Genomic DNA, 14,941 nt, shown 5'->3' with positions numbered 1-14,941 from the left:
CTCTAGCTTGGACTATTGTAACAGCCTCTTTCTAAATCTACCTGCCTCTACTCTCCGCCCTCTGCAACTAATCCAGAACAGGACTGCGAGACTTGTCCTTGGCCTCAAGCCCTGGGATCGTATCTCTCCAGCTCTGGAATCTCTCCACTGGCTCCCAGTGGATGCAAGGATTAAATTCAAAACCCTCTGCATTGTCCACAAGGCTTTCTGGGGCCTGGGTCCAAAATACCTTCAGCTATCCCTCCGCAAATAACCTCCCCTCTCGGGCTCTTCGCTCCTCTACTTCCCACTCACTCAGGGTCAGTCTTTTTTCTAAGAAACGAGCTGGGGGTAGATTTTGTCTTCGGCTGGGGCCTCCCTCTGGAACAGCCTCCCTGCCACTCTAAAACCTGAGGAGAACCATCTCCGGTTCCGGAAGCACCTCAAGACCTTCCTCTTTTCTTCTGCCTTCGCTCCCCCTCTCCCCAGCTGATCTGTTCTCTTTTGGCACCGTGCACCTGGCCACCCTCTGTCTTTTGGTCCCAGGTACCTGCTCATCCTGTCACCCTCCCGCACTGCCTCCGGGCCACCCCTTGCACTGGGGTCTGTATCTGTACCCATACAGCCCCCCCTTTTTCTTCCTGCACTTATCGGACCTACCCTGTCTGCTGCCTTAAACCTATCACTTGCAACTTGCTGGCTGCATTACCACTGTTTGTTGTCTTTATTATTTATTTAATTTATTGTTATTTATCTGTTTCTCCTCTGCTTCGCACTTTCCATCTCTCCCACCTTCCATGCACTTTTCCCCTTCCCCCCTCTCCCATGCACTTGCGCGTTCTCAATGTCACTGGGCCTAGTAAGATCGCTGTTTTGTTCTCCCCTGTTCCCGTCCCTTGCCTTGTCGCGCTCTGAAACACTTGTGTACGAGCGCGATAGAAATAAAATATCAATCAATCAAAACCACATGTCTGGGGCTAAGTCCACCTTAATCACGCACCTACTGAACGCAGCTAGACAAACACTGGCACAGTTCTGGAAAGACCCGGGAGGGGGCGGTAATAGATCAGTGGTGGGTAAAAATCTGCCAGGTGGTAGCTATGGAAAAGATCACGGGTCTCCTGCACAATGGTTTTCCACATTCCTATTGCACTTGGTCCCAATTCATTCAGTTTGCGAGAGATGCAGAATACCTGCACCATAGACCAATGCTTTTGAAGCAATTTACATTCGTATAAGCAACTATTATTTCCAAGGCAGGAGAACAGCAACACCCAGAACTCATATATGTTTTCGACATCTGTTTTTTTTCTCTGCTCTCCCTGCTGCAGTGTTGGCTGTCTTTAAGCTATGTCAACCTTTATTTCAATGTATTGAATGCTAGCTGCTGTTGAGCTGGCTCCCCAATGATCCCTGGGAGGATTTAATTAGTTCTGTAGGCATTGAATAAGAAAGAAAATAGGAAATGGAGATGCACCGGATTGTCTCAGTCAACTGGGAAGTTGCAATGCATGTAATATGTAGTGTCCAATTGACGTTTTGATTGTTTGATGATATACATATATCTCTGATTCTAAAGAAAAATGGATATTAAAAAAAATAAAAAAACACTGACACACCCAACAAGACAAGAAGACGTATCTGGGGCTGCTGGGTACTCTTGTTCAGAGAAATGCCTGGCATTGCGGTGCTGAACTGCCCTGATTGCTTATGCCACATTGTAGACTCCTGAGTGGATACTTTCCCATAGAACAGGTTATTTGGTTGCATTTGTTCACGGTATAGTGGCTCTCCTTTTTGCAAAAATCCTACTGGTATTCACTCAGTAGCAGTTCTCGTTGCATGGGTCAAGTGCATGTTCACAAATGACTTTCCCTCAGCTGCTCTTTTATCCTGATGTGAGACTGTACGGTACGACGTCCTTTCATCGACACCTGTTTTTTCCGACCGGTGTTTTACGAAAAGGTTTTGCTGAAAAAACGAATACATTTTTTTGGGGGGGTGGGAAAGGGCATATAAAGGGTTAGGGGTCGGGAATAACAAACAATAGGTAGAGTAATGGGGGGCTTGGCAGGGGAACCCCCCAAAAATAATGTAATAAACATTATTAGTTTTTTCAGCAATTTTTTTTGTAAAAACACCCATCGAATAAACTGTTGTCGATGAAATGACATCGAACCGACTATAGGTAGAAAGCAACATTTTAAGATTGCAACCAGTGGATCTGAAGACTGAGAAGTACAGTAATATTTATGATATTGTATCCTCGTATGATAACGTATCTTTAAAAGCCACCTTTTAGGATTGAAACCATAAGGATCTGAAGACTAGGAAGGAGAGTCATGTTTTTTTTCTAAAGCCCTTTGTGCAGCAGTCTGGTATCTTCATAGCACTGCAGCCTGATGGTGTAATTGTATAATTTAAAACAAGATGCACGTTTGCGCCAGCCCACTAGGAGTCCTATTTTTTTACCTATACTTTGCACACCTATATCTGTAGCAGGAGTGTTAACAAACGAGCTGGTATTCGAGGAGCATCTGTTGTAACTCATTATATATTCATGATTGTTTGTAAAAGCAAGGTCTCATTTTCTCTCCTGAAAAATGTGGAAGCCTGGTTTGTATCAATTTTTGTTTCATGTGCACTTTGATATTACAGAAAGAGGCACAAATGTTTGTGCTGCTCTGTCTGTAATAAGTAATGCGCGGGTACTAGCTTTGCGCAAATGCATTGGCACAGAATGTTGGCAATACTCATGAGGGTACCTTTGCACATCCGCTTGCTCCCATTATGGAAGTAGAACATTACACATTTGGCTCTGGGAGATGCCCGAACTGCCCCACCTGCGTAAAGTGTGGTTAGTAAGGCCGCTTGAGCTTAATTCACTTATCGATTGTGCCGCAGACTTGGAAATGGATAAATCTATTCGAAAAATACACCTATTGTTTTAACAGGATTGTGAACAAACTAAGCAAGATGCTGCAGCATTTGGCCTACTTGCATGTAATATAAATAATACAAGTTCTTGGGTTTTATTCTGTTGCAGGATGGAAATCCAGCAAGATGTGTCGGCACTGTAAACACTTGTTCATCTGCCTTCAACGAAACCTCTTTCGCCCAAGCAAAATCCCCACTGGCGCTATCGGAAAGGACCTACCCGCTTTGCATTCTTGCTGATAGCCGTGAGATCTCTTCTGGGTCGGAGATCATCTCCTGCTTGAAGACTGCCCATGGAGTGAAGGTCGAGGTCTGCTCACTCAGTGGCTGTGACTACATTGTGAGCAACCGTATGGCAGTGGAAAGAAAAGTGCAGTCGGAATTTGCAAATTCTAACAACCGGAATAAACTGATTGAGCGGATGCACCACCTGCAGAACTCATTTGAAAGGATTTGTTTGATTGTGGAAAAGGACAGGGTTAAATCAGGTTAGCAGCTAATGACTGTACTGCTTTTGATTTATATTCGATCTCCCACACACATCCTTTCCAAGATACATTATTTTGGGATTTCTTGTGATGAGCAAATCATCATTTCTATCATTACCTAACATATATGTTTACATATGTGTGTTTGGGAAGCAGATGAGCACTGTACAAGGCATACATTATTAGTGTGCAATGATCGGAATATAATTAGAGGGATATGTAGAGGGTTGAGTTACGGTTATGGGGGAAAGGTGGATCCTATCTTGTTCCTCGGGAGCTTAGATGAAAAAATAGGTTGGGGTTACGGGTTGGGGTATTTATAAAAGTTGGGGCGGGGGGCGACTGGCTGCACAGGGTCTCCCCACACTTTTAATTATTCCTCAAAAAAATTAAATTCAAGGTTTTCTACCTCACAGTAAGCAATTTGATATTTTCACCTAGATCCGTTCAGAGCTGGCAATGCAATCATGTTTTTCATAAGAAATGTGAGATTTACGTAATTATTCCTCCAACTATTGTTTCCACTTGCTCAGTAATCACAATACTCGTGTTGATTGGGAAGAGATCTGGGGTTTTGGAAACTTGACAAACTCCTGTTTCTTTTTCTTCATGTAGGCGAAACATCAAGATTATTTCAAAGAACCAAGTACTACGATAGCATGTTATCCTCCTTAATTGCTGCTGGGATCCGAATTCTTTTCAGCTCCACTCAAGAGGAAACTGCTGGGTTATTGAAAGAGCTAGCCTTAGTTGAGCAAAGGAAGAAGGTGGGAATTCTTGTACCAACAGAGGTTAAAGCACACAAACAAGAAGCCCTTCAGTTCTATCTAAGCATTCCGAATGTGAACTATATAACCGCATTGAACATGTGCCACCGTTTTGACACTGTGAAGCAAATGACTAACAGGTAAAAAAAAAAGTATTTGACTTGCATATGCGTGACATTAACCACACAGTGCTTGTGAGGTGGTGCATAGTGGGATTTGATCCCCTTGATTCTTTTTCTGATTTATGGAATTACCATCATCATGTTGATGTTTGTAAGATACCTTGCTGAAAGTTTAAACTCCCATGACTTTCCAGTATGTTTTTTTCAATTCTTTGTTAGTTGCTGCCTTGCAAATTGTCCTTTGTTCTTGAGTCCCTACAAAGAACAGGACCACTCTTTGAAAGACCATTTCTGATGTGTCAACATTCGGTTTTGATGCTCTCTGTGTAGGTTTTTAATTGCCAGCTTAAAAAAAGTTACTAACGAGTCTTATGAAACAGTCTAAAAAAGAAAAAGCTCATTTTAATACGTGTAATATCCTAATAAGTTCACAAGTAAGGATCTTTGTCTTTTCTTTCTTGCCTGGTCTAATTTAATTGTGATTCACATGCCTGATTTGATATCTTTGTATTTCTCTGACACCATGGGTACCCCAGTGAGAATAGAAATACCTTTGGGATCAAAATCAATTGGGTGAAAAGATGTCACCTTGCTCACCTACCAATTCGTTTGGAGTTGTGCCTGTTGAAGCTCACAAGTCTGATTCTTTTAATTAACCTTCTGTGTAGCTATTATTATTATTATTTTTCTTTTTTAAAGTGCTCACACAGCCCGCGGGCATTGAGGCGCTGTTACAGGAATTTTTTTTTTTTTTTTTAGTTACCTTCGTTTTGTACTTATAACGCGCTTAAATACCCAGAGGTTTATAAGCGCAGACCCGGAGATCGAACCTGTCTTGCTTTGTGTCGTCTTGCTTCCAAGGCGAACACGTTGCCACTGAGCTATCCTCCCGGGACTATTGGTAGAACCAAGACCACACTGGTTCTGGGAGTGTTGTTCCTCCAACTTCACAGTTGATGTTTGAGCAAATCCAGAATGCTACAGTAGAACCAGAAATATTTTGAAGTTACAGGCTCATAATCTAAAGATATTTTTTTTGTTTTTTTGCAGTTTCATGTATTGGTGGCCTTGGATTTATCCTGGGTGTACACTGATTTCCAGCATATTTTTCATTCTAATGAAGCAGATCTGCTTTCTCCCCATTGGCCATAGGATTGCCTGATGGAATTAATATGAAAGACTTCTATTCCTTATTGCAAGACATACTTACCCAGTGAAAAAGAGAACAAGATCCATAACAATTACATCTAAGATAACCTAGTCAAATGGTTTATAGAACACTCTAAGTTACACGGAGGAGCAAACCTGTTTTTTTAACCCCAGAAAGAAAAACGGAATAGTTGCATCACTGTATAGGTTACCAGAGGTTGAATAGCATGGTGAATAAAATTAGAAAACTAGAGCTCAATGAGGCTTTACAACCAGGTGTGGATTAAGTCAGGTAACATTATAAGACAGGACCCTTACTATACAACATAGCACAGTACTCGGTTCCACAGGCCAATAGCTGCATTAATTCCCAGATGGCCTTGGGCCCAGGGGAATGAGGTTCGCACCAGATAAAACCTTATTGGTAAGGATGTTTCCAAGTAAAACCAGCGGGGTCAGGGAACGGGCTGATTACAATCCCGCTTTTACAGGCCCAACCATGGCACTCAAATCTTTCCAGGATATCCCTAGCCGTTGGCTGGTCCCTACATAACAATTTAACAGAATCAGCAGGTTTGTAGCTGCTCGGTCTGTGACACACCCCACCATAGCTTCCCTGGTTACAAAAGCACAACCCCGAACAGAATGAAGCCAGTGGAGACATGTATTTGAGAGCGCATCCCTCGGTTCTCTCCTGTCTAGGGGCAATTTGGGTACCCCATGAAGAAATAGGCAGACCTTATTGGCCACCCTGTGGACATGACGCTTGGACGAACCCCCAGCCCCCCAGTGTAATGCTGACATGCACTTGTTGCCCTCTCTCTAGGGCACTTGGCCCTCAGTATGTTTGGTGTACTGCCCACCGATATGAGGGGCTTGATACACAAGGTAGGGGCCGCCAGGGACTCTCCAGTTACAAGGTGGTGCGGTGGCTGATCGGCCTGGGGTTGACTTATTAGTGTGGGAGCATTAGCTTCACCATAAGCAATGTTCGAGTGGGAGCACGAGGAGTGGGGCCCCACAACAGAGATGTCACTGCCTGGACACTTATTTATCAGGAGAGGAAGCCTGGTAAAGCACTGACTTAAACAGGTTAGCAGTGTTTACTTTGTCTATATCCGGGTGGATATTAGTTAATGTATATAGAGAGAAAAAGGTAATATGCAGAAGCTAGAGATTTAAAAACCTTTAGGTGTCAGGAGGGGGACGGATCAGTCACAGTTAAAAAGATAGAAATCAATTTTAATAGTCAGTTGTAAAAATTAAAACACATAATTAAATTTGTGGTCCACAGTTTAGTACTTAACATCCAATATAAAACGGGGTACGTAACAGGCTAGAATAGCAAGTTAAAACAAATTCACAGAAAAGACATACACAATTGGTACTGGTAAAACAAATAATAGTGTACCAAGTTCTCATAGAATTAAATGTATCTTAGATTTAGGTCTCTGTTTTTAGTCCAGAGAATTGTCTCGACATGTTTCTGTTCTCAAAACAAGGGTGTAGAACATTCATCAGGAGAAAGTAGTTATTACGATATAAACTAATTCTTATTGGATTGTGATTGATATCAGCAATTGTTACATAGCATCTGTAGGGTTAAAAACACATAAACAAAAGGGTCAGTTTGTAAATAACTAGATACTTTGATGAGTTCAGTTGAGCTAGGGAACCAATATATAGGTGGTAATTACCTTATATGGTGCTGGTGGGGGCTCTCTACTTCCGTCAGTAAGCAGCTATAGGAGGATGAATCAGTCCTATAAAGTATATTTAACATTTTAAGCATTATAAATTGCTTGAAACAATAAAATCCTAATGTGTGCTCTAAACACAGTAACAGAATAGGTAGACTATCTCGCAAAGATAGGCATAGTTAACAGTGGGGTAGTGTGGCAACTGTAGTAGTTTAACTGGGGAGTGGTGGAGAATCTCCCTATGGTTAAGAGGTGGTGTAGTAGCTTAGTATTGATTAGGATAGCTTATAGCGAGACCTCAGGATCCCTTAAGGCGTAAGTATTCAAATCGATGGTGCAAAATATTGCATGTTATAAGAGTGAGCGCCGATGGTGCGCGTTAGGCAAATAGCGGAAAGATTCAGTCACCAGTGTGGTAGTTAATGGTGGGAGTATCTTTAGTAGATAACACGTTTTAAAGAGTTTTAAAGAAAACTTAGCTTGCCGGTTAGTGTCATCGTTAGTATAATAGCCCTTATAGGAATTAGGGAAGTACAGTAAAGGTCTAGCCTGTAGACTGCCCCATCAGGTGTCTGGTCGTAGAAGGGTAGCGATAGAGATCTTCGCTTCTCAAAGTTATGAAAGATCAGGATGGCAGTAATACAGGAGTGGATCCCTGGCTCGTCGCTGTAAAAAAGCGCGAGGGAGCGAGTTAGTTTAGGGAGGCAGGAATGAATCTGTGCAAGAAGGCAAGAGTGCGCACATATCGGGCGGGCTTACCAGTGAATGAGCGACGGTAGCGTGCAGTGTCACGAATGATTCAGCAGAGCTCCGTGTGGACGACTGCTAGCGCTGCATACTCGATGCATTAGGTAGTCATGGGGACGCGGGTAGTCCTTTCTCCATGTTAGTTAGCTAGCCCGAGTATGGCAGTGAAAGTGGCGAAGGAATGGCGGCCATGATGGAAAGGACCCTTGGTATAGGGAAACACCATTGTCACTGCTGAATCATTCGTGACACTGCACGCTACCGTCGCTCATTCACTGGTAAGCCCGCCCGATACGTGCACACTCTTGCCTTCTTGCACAGATTAATTCCTGCCTCCCTAAACTAACTCGCTCCCTCGCGCTTTTTTACAGCAACGAGCCAGGGATCCACTCTCGTATTACTGCCATCCTGATCTTTCATAACTTTGAGAAGCGGAGGTCTCTATCGCTACCCTTCTACGACCAGAGACCTGATGGGGCAGTCTACAGGTTAGACCTTTACTGTACGTCCCTAATTCCTATAAGGGCTATTATACTAACAATGACACTAATGGGCAAGCTAAGTTTTCTTTAAAACTTTTTAAAACTTGTTATCTACTAAAGATACTCCCACCATTAACTACCACACTGGTGACTGAATCTTTCCGCTATTTGCCTAACGCGCACCATCGGCGCTCACTCTTATAACATGCATTATTTTGCACCATCTATTTGAATACTTACGCCTTAAGGGATCCTGAGGTCTCTCTATAAGCTATCCTAATCAATACTAAGCTACTACACCACCTCTTAACCATAGGGAGGTTCTCCACCACTCCCCAGTTAAACTACTACAGTTGCCACACTACCCCACTGTTAACAATGCCTATCTTTGCAAGATAGTCTACCTATTCTATTACTAAGTTTAGAGCACACATTAGGCTTTTATTGTTTCAAGCAATTTATAATGCTTAAAATGTTAAATATACTTTATAGGACTGATTCATCCTCCTATACCTACTTACTGACGGAAGAAGAGAGCCCCCACCAGCACCATATAAGGTAATTACCACCTATATATTGGTGCCCTAGTTCAACTGAACTCATCAAAGTATCTAGTTATTTACAAACTGACCCTTTGTTTTATGTGTTTTTAACCCTACAGATGCTATACCTGTTTTTTAACCCTATCAGATAATTGCTGATATCAATCGCAATCCAATAAGAATTAGGTTATATCGTAATAACTACTTTCTCCTGATGAATGTTCTACACCCTTGTTTTGAGAACAAAAACATGTCGAGACAATTCTCTGGACTAAAAACAGAGACCTAAATCTAAGATACATTTAATTCTATGAGAACTTGGTACACTATTATTTGTTTTACCAGTACCAATTGTGTATGTTTTTTCTGTGACTTTGTTTTAACTTGCTATTCTAGCCTGTTACGTACCCCCTGTTTTATATTGGATGTTAAATACTAAACTGTGGACCACAAATTTAATTGTGTTTTAATTTTTACAACTGACTATTAAAATTGATTTCTATCTTTTTAACTGTGACTGGTCCTTCCCCCCTCCTGACTCCTAAAGGTTTTTAAATCTCTAGTTTCTGCATGCTAGTTTTGTCTCTCTATATACATTGACTGCCTGGACACTGCCACAAATGACCATCCCCTCCCCTGGGCCTCAATCAAGACTTGTCACTGCTTTTTTATGACTGCCAGTTCAGATAGTACCCGTTGACAGGAACAACCCCGAGCAGTATGAACCTTCATGCTCGATGGATCTGAGGGAAACGAGTTACCTTGGATGGTGGACTTGGGTGCCCTTGAGGGAGTTAAACGGAGGAAGGAGCTGGCCCCCGAATAGATAGCTGACATAGTCTCACTCCAGGTGGAACTAGGAGAGGGCTTTTCCTTGGTTATTCCTTCAGAGTCCATGTCCATTAAGTCCGGGGCAGGGAGTGCAAGAGTAGACCGAAGATGAGCTGCAGTGATGCCCAGGGAAGACCGTAGGCTTGGATCCGAGCAAGTATTCACAGGGGAATTCTGGAGTGGCAAGCAAGTGGACACAATAAGAGCCGAAGTGGAAGCCAGTGGGTCACATTCCCAGATGGCTTTCGCTAAGCCTAGGGTCCGTTTCTCAGTTGTGTTGCCAGATATATTGGAAGTACGAGCAACCATGCATAGAGGACTCCCTGCGGTGGTGAACCGGCTTCCGTTGGACAACTGTTCTCCTTGATTAATGCTTGGTGACCTTCCCCCGAGGGTGAAGGAGGACAAGTCGACCAGAGTGCTAGATGTCCCCCACTTGGCAAACAGTTGGGGCAATTGTACCCCTTAACCCCCATAGGGACAAAAGGTTGATACCTTGGAGGCTGGGGAGACTAATTTGTTTGTGGCTGATCCTCCTACATGGAGCTAAGAGTGCTGCTAGGTTTCTCACTGATTGTTCCCCTGATGACTCCCCCAGACGCGAAGATAGTGTCAGCTACAACTGGATCAAGGAACCTGCCAGGGTCAGTGACAAAAGCAGTCCCTACTCAGGGTCACCGGACCACCCTGCCACTTTTCTTCGCACCGCCAGTATCTTGCGTTTCATTTTGGCAACAGGCTTTGTGTGGTTTTGCAAGTTGGAAAGGAGAGCAGACTTATAGGGAAAAATGGGGAGTTGTTTGGGGGGGGGGGGGGTTGGCACCACCTCCATTACCAATCTTCCAACAATCCTCCAGCAGGAGCCAGGGCTTCAGGGAACTTCTGACTTTCATCTTAGCCAACCACAATATCCCCTCCCCCCACCCACCAAATTCTCAAGCTTCGGCTCGCTCTCACCTCGTCTTTGGGCTGTGTAGGCGATCCTTCCAGTCCAATCCAATGCTCTATGGTGCACCCTTCAGACTGCTAGCGGAGGGGCAGTTCTGGTAGGCGAAACTCCAGCACTTATAGACCACCCATTGCTCGTGGAACTCCCTGTGAGAGTAGAACTCCTGCACCCTTGGTCCCCACTGACTTCGGCCGTGAGATAGATGCGGCTTTTGGCGGCAGGGGGGTGTGGCCTCACTCACCAACAGCAACGGTGTCCCTCCAGGGACAAACACTCTCCCTGCGAGAGTAGAACTCCTGCACCCTTGGTACCCGTGGGATTCACTCGTATACCGTCCTTTTGCATGCGTTTCTTTTTCCGATAGATTTTTTGCCAAAACAAAAATGTATATGGTGGTATGGGTAAGGGTATAAAAGGGTTGGGGTAGCAACCTAGGGAAATGGAGTGTTTGGGGTTACCCCTCAAATTAAAAAAATACATTTTGATGAGTTTTTTTTGATGGATTTTTTTCTGACAAAAATACATCAAAAAAACGAACGTCGGTAAAATGACTTACAAAACGATTCACCTGGGAGGATGAATCGAAGACTACTTTACGGACCAGGTGTTAGGGAGAATTCTCTGTTTAGGCTGAATTTCCCTACCTAGTGAGTCCCCCAGCGGCTTTGCTGGATTTCTGGGGTTTAATTTTTTTCTCCTGCCAAGAGTGAGACTCTTTTACCCTCACTCTTGGACATGTTGAAGTGTGTTTTCTTGGTTAAACCTTGTGTTGAATGGGCTATGGGGTCTCTTACTCCATAGGGCCTCATGTATTTTTGTGATGTGGGTCACACAGCACCCTCTGTGCCGTGACCCAGGGGTGTCCTAGGGACTCCCCAACATAGACTCCATACCCTGGGACTGACTACTGTCTCCCAGGGCATGTAAAGTCACCAAAGACTTTGCTAGTCTTGAATCCTGAACAGAACCAGTACAAACCATCATATTGTGGACGTACTGGCTGGGGCAATTCGATTGCCCCAGGGTCTGTTAGTCGAGGGGGCACGTCTCCGTCCCCCCTGATCGAGTTTTGGCTGGTGGCAGTGGAAACTACTTTTTATATTCGACCGCGAATATTTCCCTATGGGATTTCCCATTGTTTTAGGCTAACACATTTAATTATTTATTTACGGTAGCCTTAAACATACCGCCGGTTTATATATTTATTTTTATAACTCCGGTTGGGACTTTTTGCCAAAACTTGATTCTAAAATGGCGTTGGTGTTCGCCTCTGTAACTCTGACCCAAAGTGGAGCCCTTTGTTCCACTTTTGGCGGGCTTCTCCACAGAAGCCCTCCAAAGTGGTGCCACTCTGTCTGGGGTACTTAGGAGGGGGGGAGGGGGATTTAGGCACCCTGGACTGAGTTACCTTGGTAACTCAAGTCGCACTCCGTCCTGATTGGCCCAAGTGGTGAGCCGCCCGGCTCACCACTTAGCATGTTTGAGTGACAGCTAGGCTGGGTGAATGGGGGTTTGCTGCATAAAAGCAGGGCTTTGGGGACTGGGACTTCAGAAGTCGCCACAGGACCAAGAATCCGACGAGGGAAGAGCTGAGCCGACCTGCTTCGACGACACCACCCGGTGGAGCCCTGCTGAACCGTCTCACCACTTTTTCCCGACGACCGAGGAGAACTCTTAACGGAGTGGCTCCTTCCCTTGACTGGTGGGGACAACCAGTTTTCGCCTTCTTTCCGTTCTTTGAGGTATCTCGTGGCCGCCTTGCCTGTGCCAAGCACCCCGGCAACCGGAATACCACTTTACCCCCATACCGCGAAAGTCGGTACCAACCCTTTAACCGGAGGACTCCGCGGCTGGTTTCTTCCCGGGCAGTGCAACGACCCTCTTCTTCTGCTCTTCAGCGAGAACTTCTTCTCCCCTGACCGACGTCGAGCCCTGCTGCCACTGCCTGGAACAACTGCCACCGCTGGAGGATCCTTTCCGCTTAAGGTACTGTGTTCTGCCTGGCTTCCCTTGCTACCGACTGTACGGGGTAGATTTAGTCCCCGGCTTTCGAACCTGGGAGTGCCTGGGACACTTTGGCTAAACTTTCTGAGCCACTCTAACCTCTTTTTGACTCTTTGCAAGACTTTGAATCTCTAACTAACAGTGTGATCTTGGGCACATTTTCGCTCCGGCTACTCTAAGAGTGGGCCCTGCCTAGTGACTTTTGCTCACCTGTGACTTTATTCTTCTTTAAGCCTATTGCAAGTGCTCTGGACCTTAGAGTGGTGTGTCTAACCCATTTCTGCTTTTTCTCTCCCTTTCTTGGAAACTACTAGAGTGTCATCTAACGTTAAGCACTCACCTCTGTTTTAATTAAGTGGTGTTTACTTAGAGTTGTCTAGATAGGAGAAAGGATTGAATCTACTTTCATTATAACTGTGTTGAAGTGCTTTTACTATATTTTTGCTAGAGTGTTTTTAACTTATGTGTATTTTAAATAAATAACTATATACTTTTGAAACCAAGCTCTGGTCAGTGTTTGCTTGTGCTATTGTGTTTTGGTACATATTGTGTATACTTTACATACTGCCTAACTCTTCTTGAGAGAAGTCTGACTGCTCAGCCACAGCTACCAGGTAAATCTGGGTGGTACAGACTGCTACCAAAGGGGTTTACTGCTCTACCTGTAGTCTTAAATCTTTTGCAGTGTTCCCCAAGGGAACTGCACAGGTTTCTGCCTAACACCAGGCTTGGCAACTGTGCATATCAGGTGATGCAGTTTGGGCTGTGCAACTCCCCAGGAGCCCATTAAGCACTTCAATGCCATCTTTCAGGGCATATGTCACTGAAACGTGGTCGTCTATTTGTATGTTTTGCTAGTCTTCTCCAAAACAGTGGAGACCAGTGTGGGTCCTGTCTGTAGAATACTGGTATGCCTGTGGCAACTTCACCTGTATGCAAAACCATCAACGTGTGAGTTCCACAAAACCAGGTGCTCATTATTAACTTGTGTGCTCATCGGTGGTAAGAAGACATTTGGATGGCTGACTTTGGTTGTATTCAATGGTTAACCAACCTCATCTTGTGCTAACGGCTCCGATTCAGAAGCCTTTTGAACCTTTGGCATCTGTAGGCATGAAATTGATGTCTTTGAAGATGGCCTTTTGGCCTTGTTGTTGCTTTGACTTCCATCGAATGGGTTGGCAAAATTCAGGCCTTTTCCGCTTGAGAATATTACATGGTTTTTCATGAGGACAAGGTGATCTCATGAACACATGCTACCTCCCTTCCTAGGGTGGTTTCTTCACATCAACAAAGAGGTAGTGCATCCCACCTTTTTCCAAATCCCTATTCATTGGCGGAATCCACCCTCAATTGTCTGGAAATAAGGAGATCATTATTATTCTATGGCGACAGAATAACCAGTTAGAAGATCAGATGCTTTGTTTGTCGTCTTTGGCAGCCAGAAACCGGATACCCAGGCTTCTACCACAACCATTACCATATGTCTGGTCACTGGGATTAATCACTGCTATGCATTTCAGAAATGCCCCAAAAAGGTCTTTCTGCCCCTTCAGTCAGGGCAAAGGGCTTTTCAGCATAAAGTCCTTTCGGAGATTAACAAGGCAGCTATGTGGTCTACTCCTTCAGCCTTTTGTAAGCACTAATGCTTAGACACAAGCTTGGGGGCTGACTCTAGATTTGGATAGGCTGTCCTATATAATCTCATCTCCAACCAGTAGAGGGGTTCCTCCACCCAGATATTCTTCCTAGATGCAATGAAATCTCCCATGTGTAACAGGAGAGGGGGCGATTCATAGAAGTAAAAACAATTCTCCAGCATTGGATCTTTCAGAGTCACGTGCTGTTTGAATATTTCCCATCCTCAGGGTACAACTCCTTGGTAACAGTAAAGCAGTTTGTTTGCATTTTAAAACTGCTGTCACTTTAGTGCTCTATCAGAGTAATTTTGGGTCATATTGCCCCACAGCCAATTGATAGCTCCTTCCCCAAAGACCATCTACAGACCTTTTTTACCACAGGTGACGTGTTGGGGAGTCCTCAAAGAATCTCTCAATTTCTTAGATTTGTCTACGATTTCTTTGCTTTTATAACTATTTCTTCAACTCTTCACAACGCCAGGAACTTCCTCTGCTCATCAGTAGTTTCGTTCCAGCGCCTCTGGAGATACTGTTTTTGTGTCCATTTCTTTGAGTCCTTGGACCTGTCCATGAAGCTGTGCTGACACCAGTAAGAAAAGCCATT

At 44.2% G+C, this 14,941-nt stretch overlaps 1 protein-coding gene across 2 annotated transcripts in view; it reads left to right on the top strand.

The window, feature by feature from the left end:
- Positions 1–14,941, top strand: part of FANCM (FA complementation group M) — a 1,896,264-nt gene that overhangs the window by 1,859,721 nt on the left and 21,602 nt on the right. For both annotated transcript variants that reach the window (XM_069638749.1, XM_069638750.1), the window contains 2 exons: positions 3,026–3,404; positions 4,020–4,311. In XM_069638749.1, the coding sequence (XP_069494850.1) occupies positions 3,026–3,404; positions 4,020–4,311 (671 nt within the window). The remainder of the gene's footprint in view (positions 1–3,025; positions 3,405–4,019; positions 4,312–14,941) is intronic.

Source organism: Ambystoma mexicanum, chromosome 14 (assembly GCF_040938575.1).
Source record: "Ambystoma mexicanum isolate Mex_15411 chromosome 14, UKY_AmexF1_1, whole genome shotgun sequence".
Classification (NCBI taxonomy): Eukaryota; Metazoa; Chordata; class Amphibia; order Caudata; family Ambystomatidae; genus Ambystoma; species Ambystoma mexicanum.
This window is presented reverse-complemented; position numbering and strand designations above follow the sequence as displayed.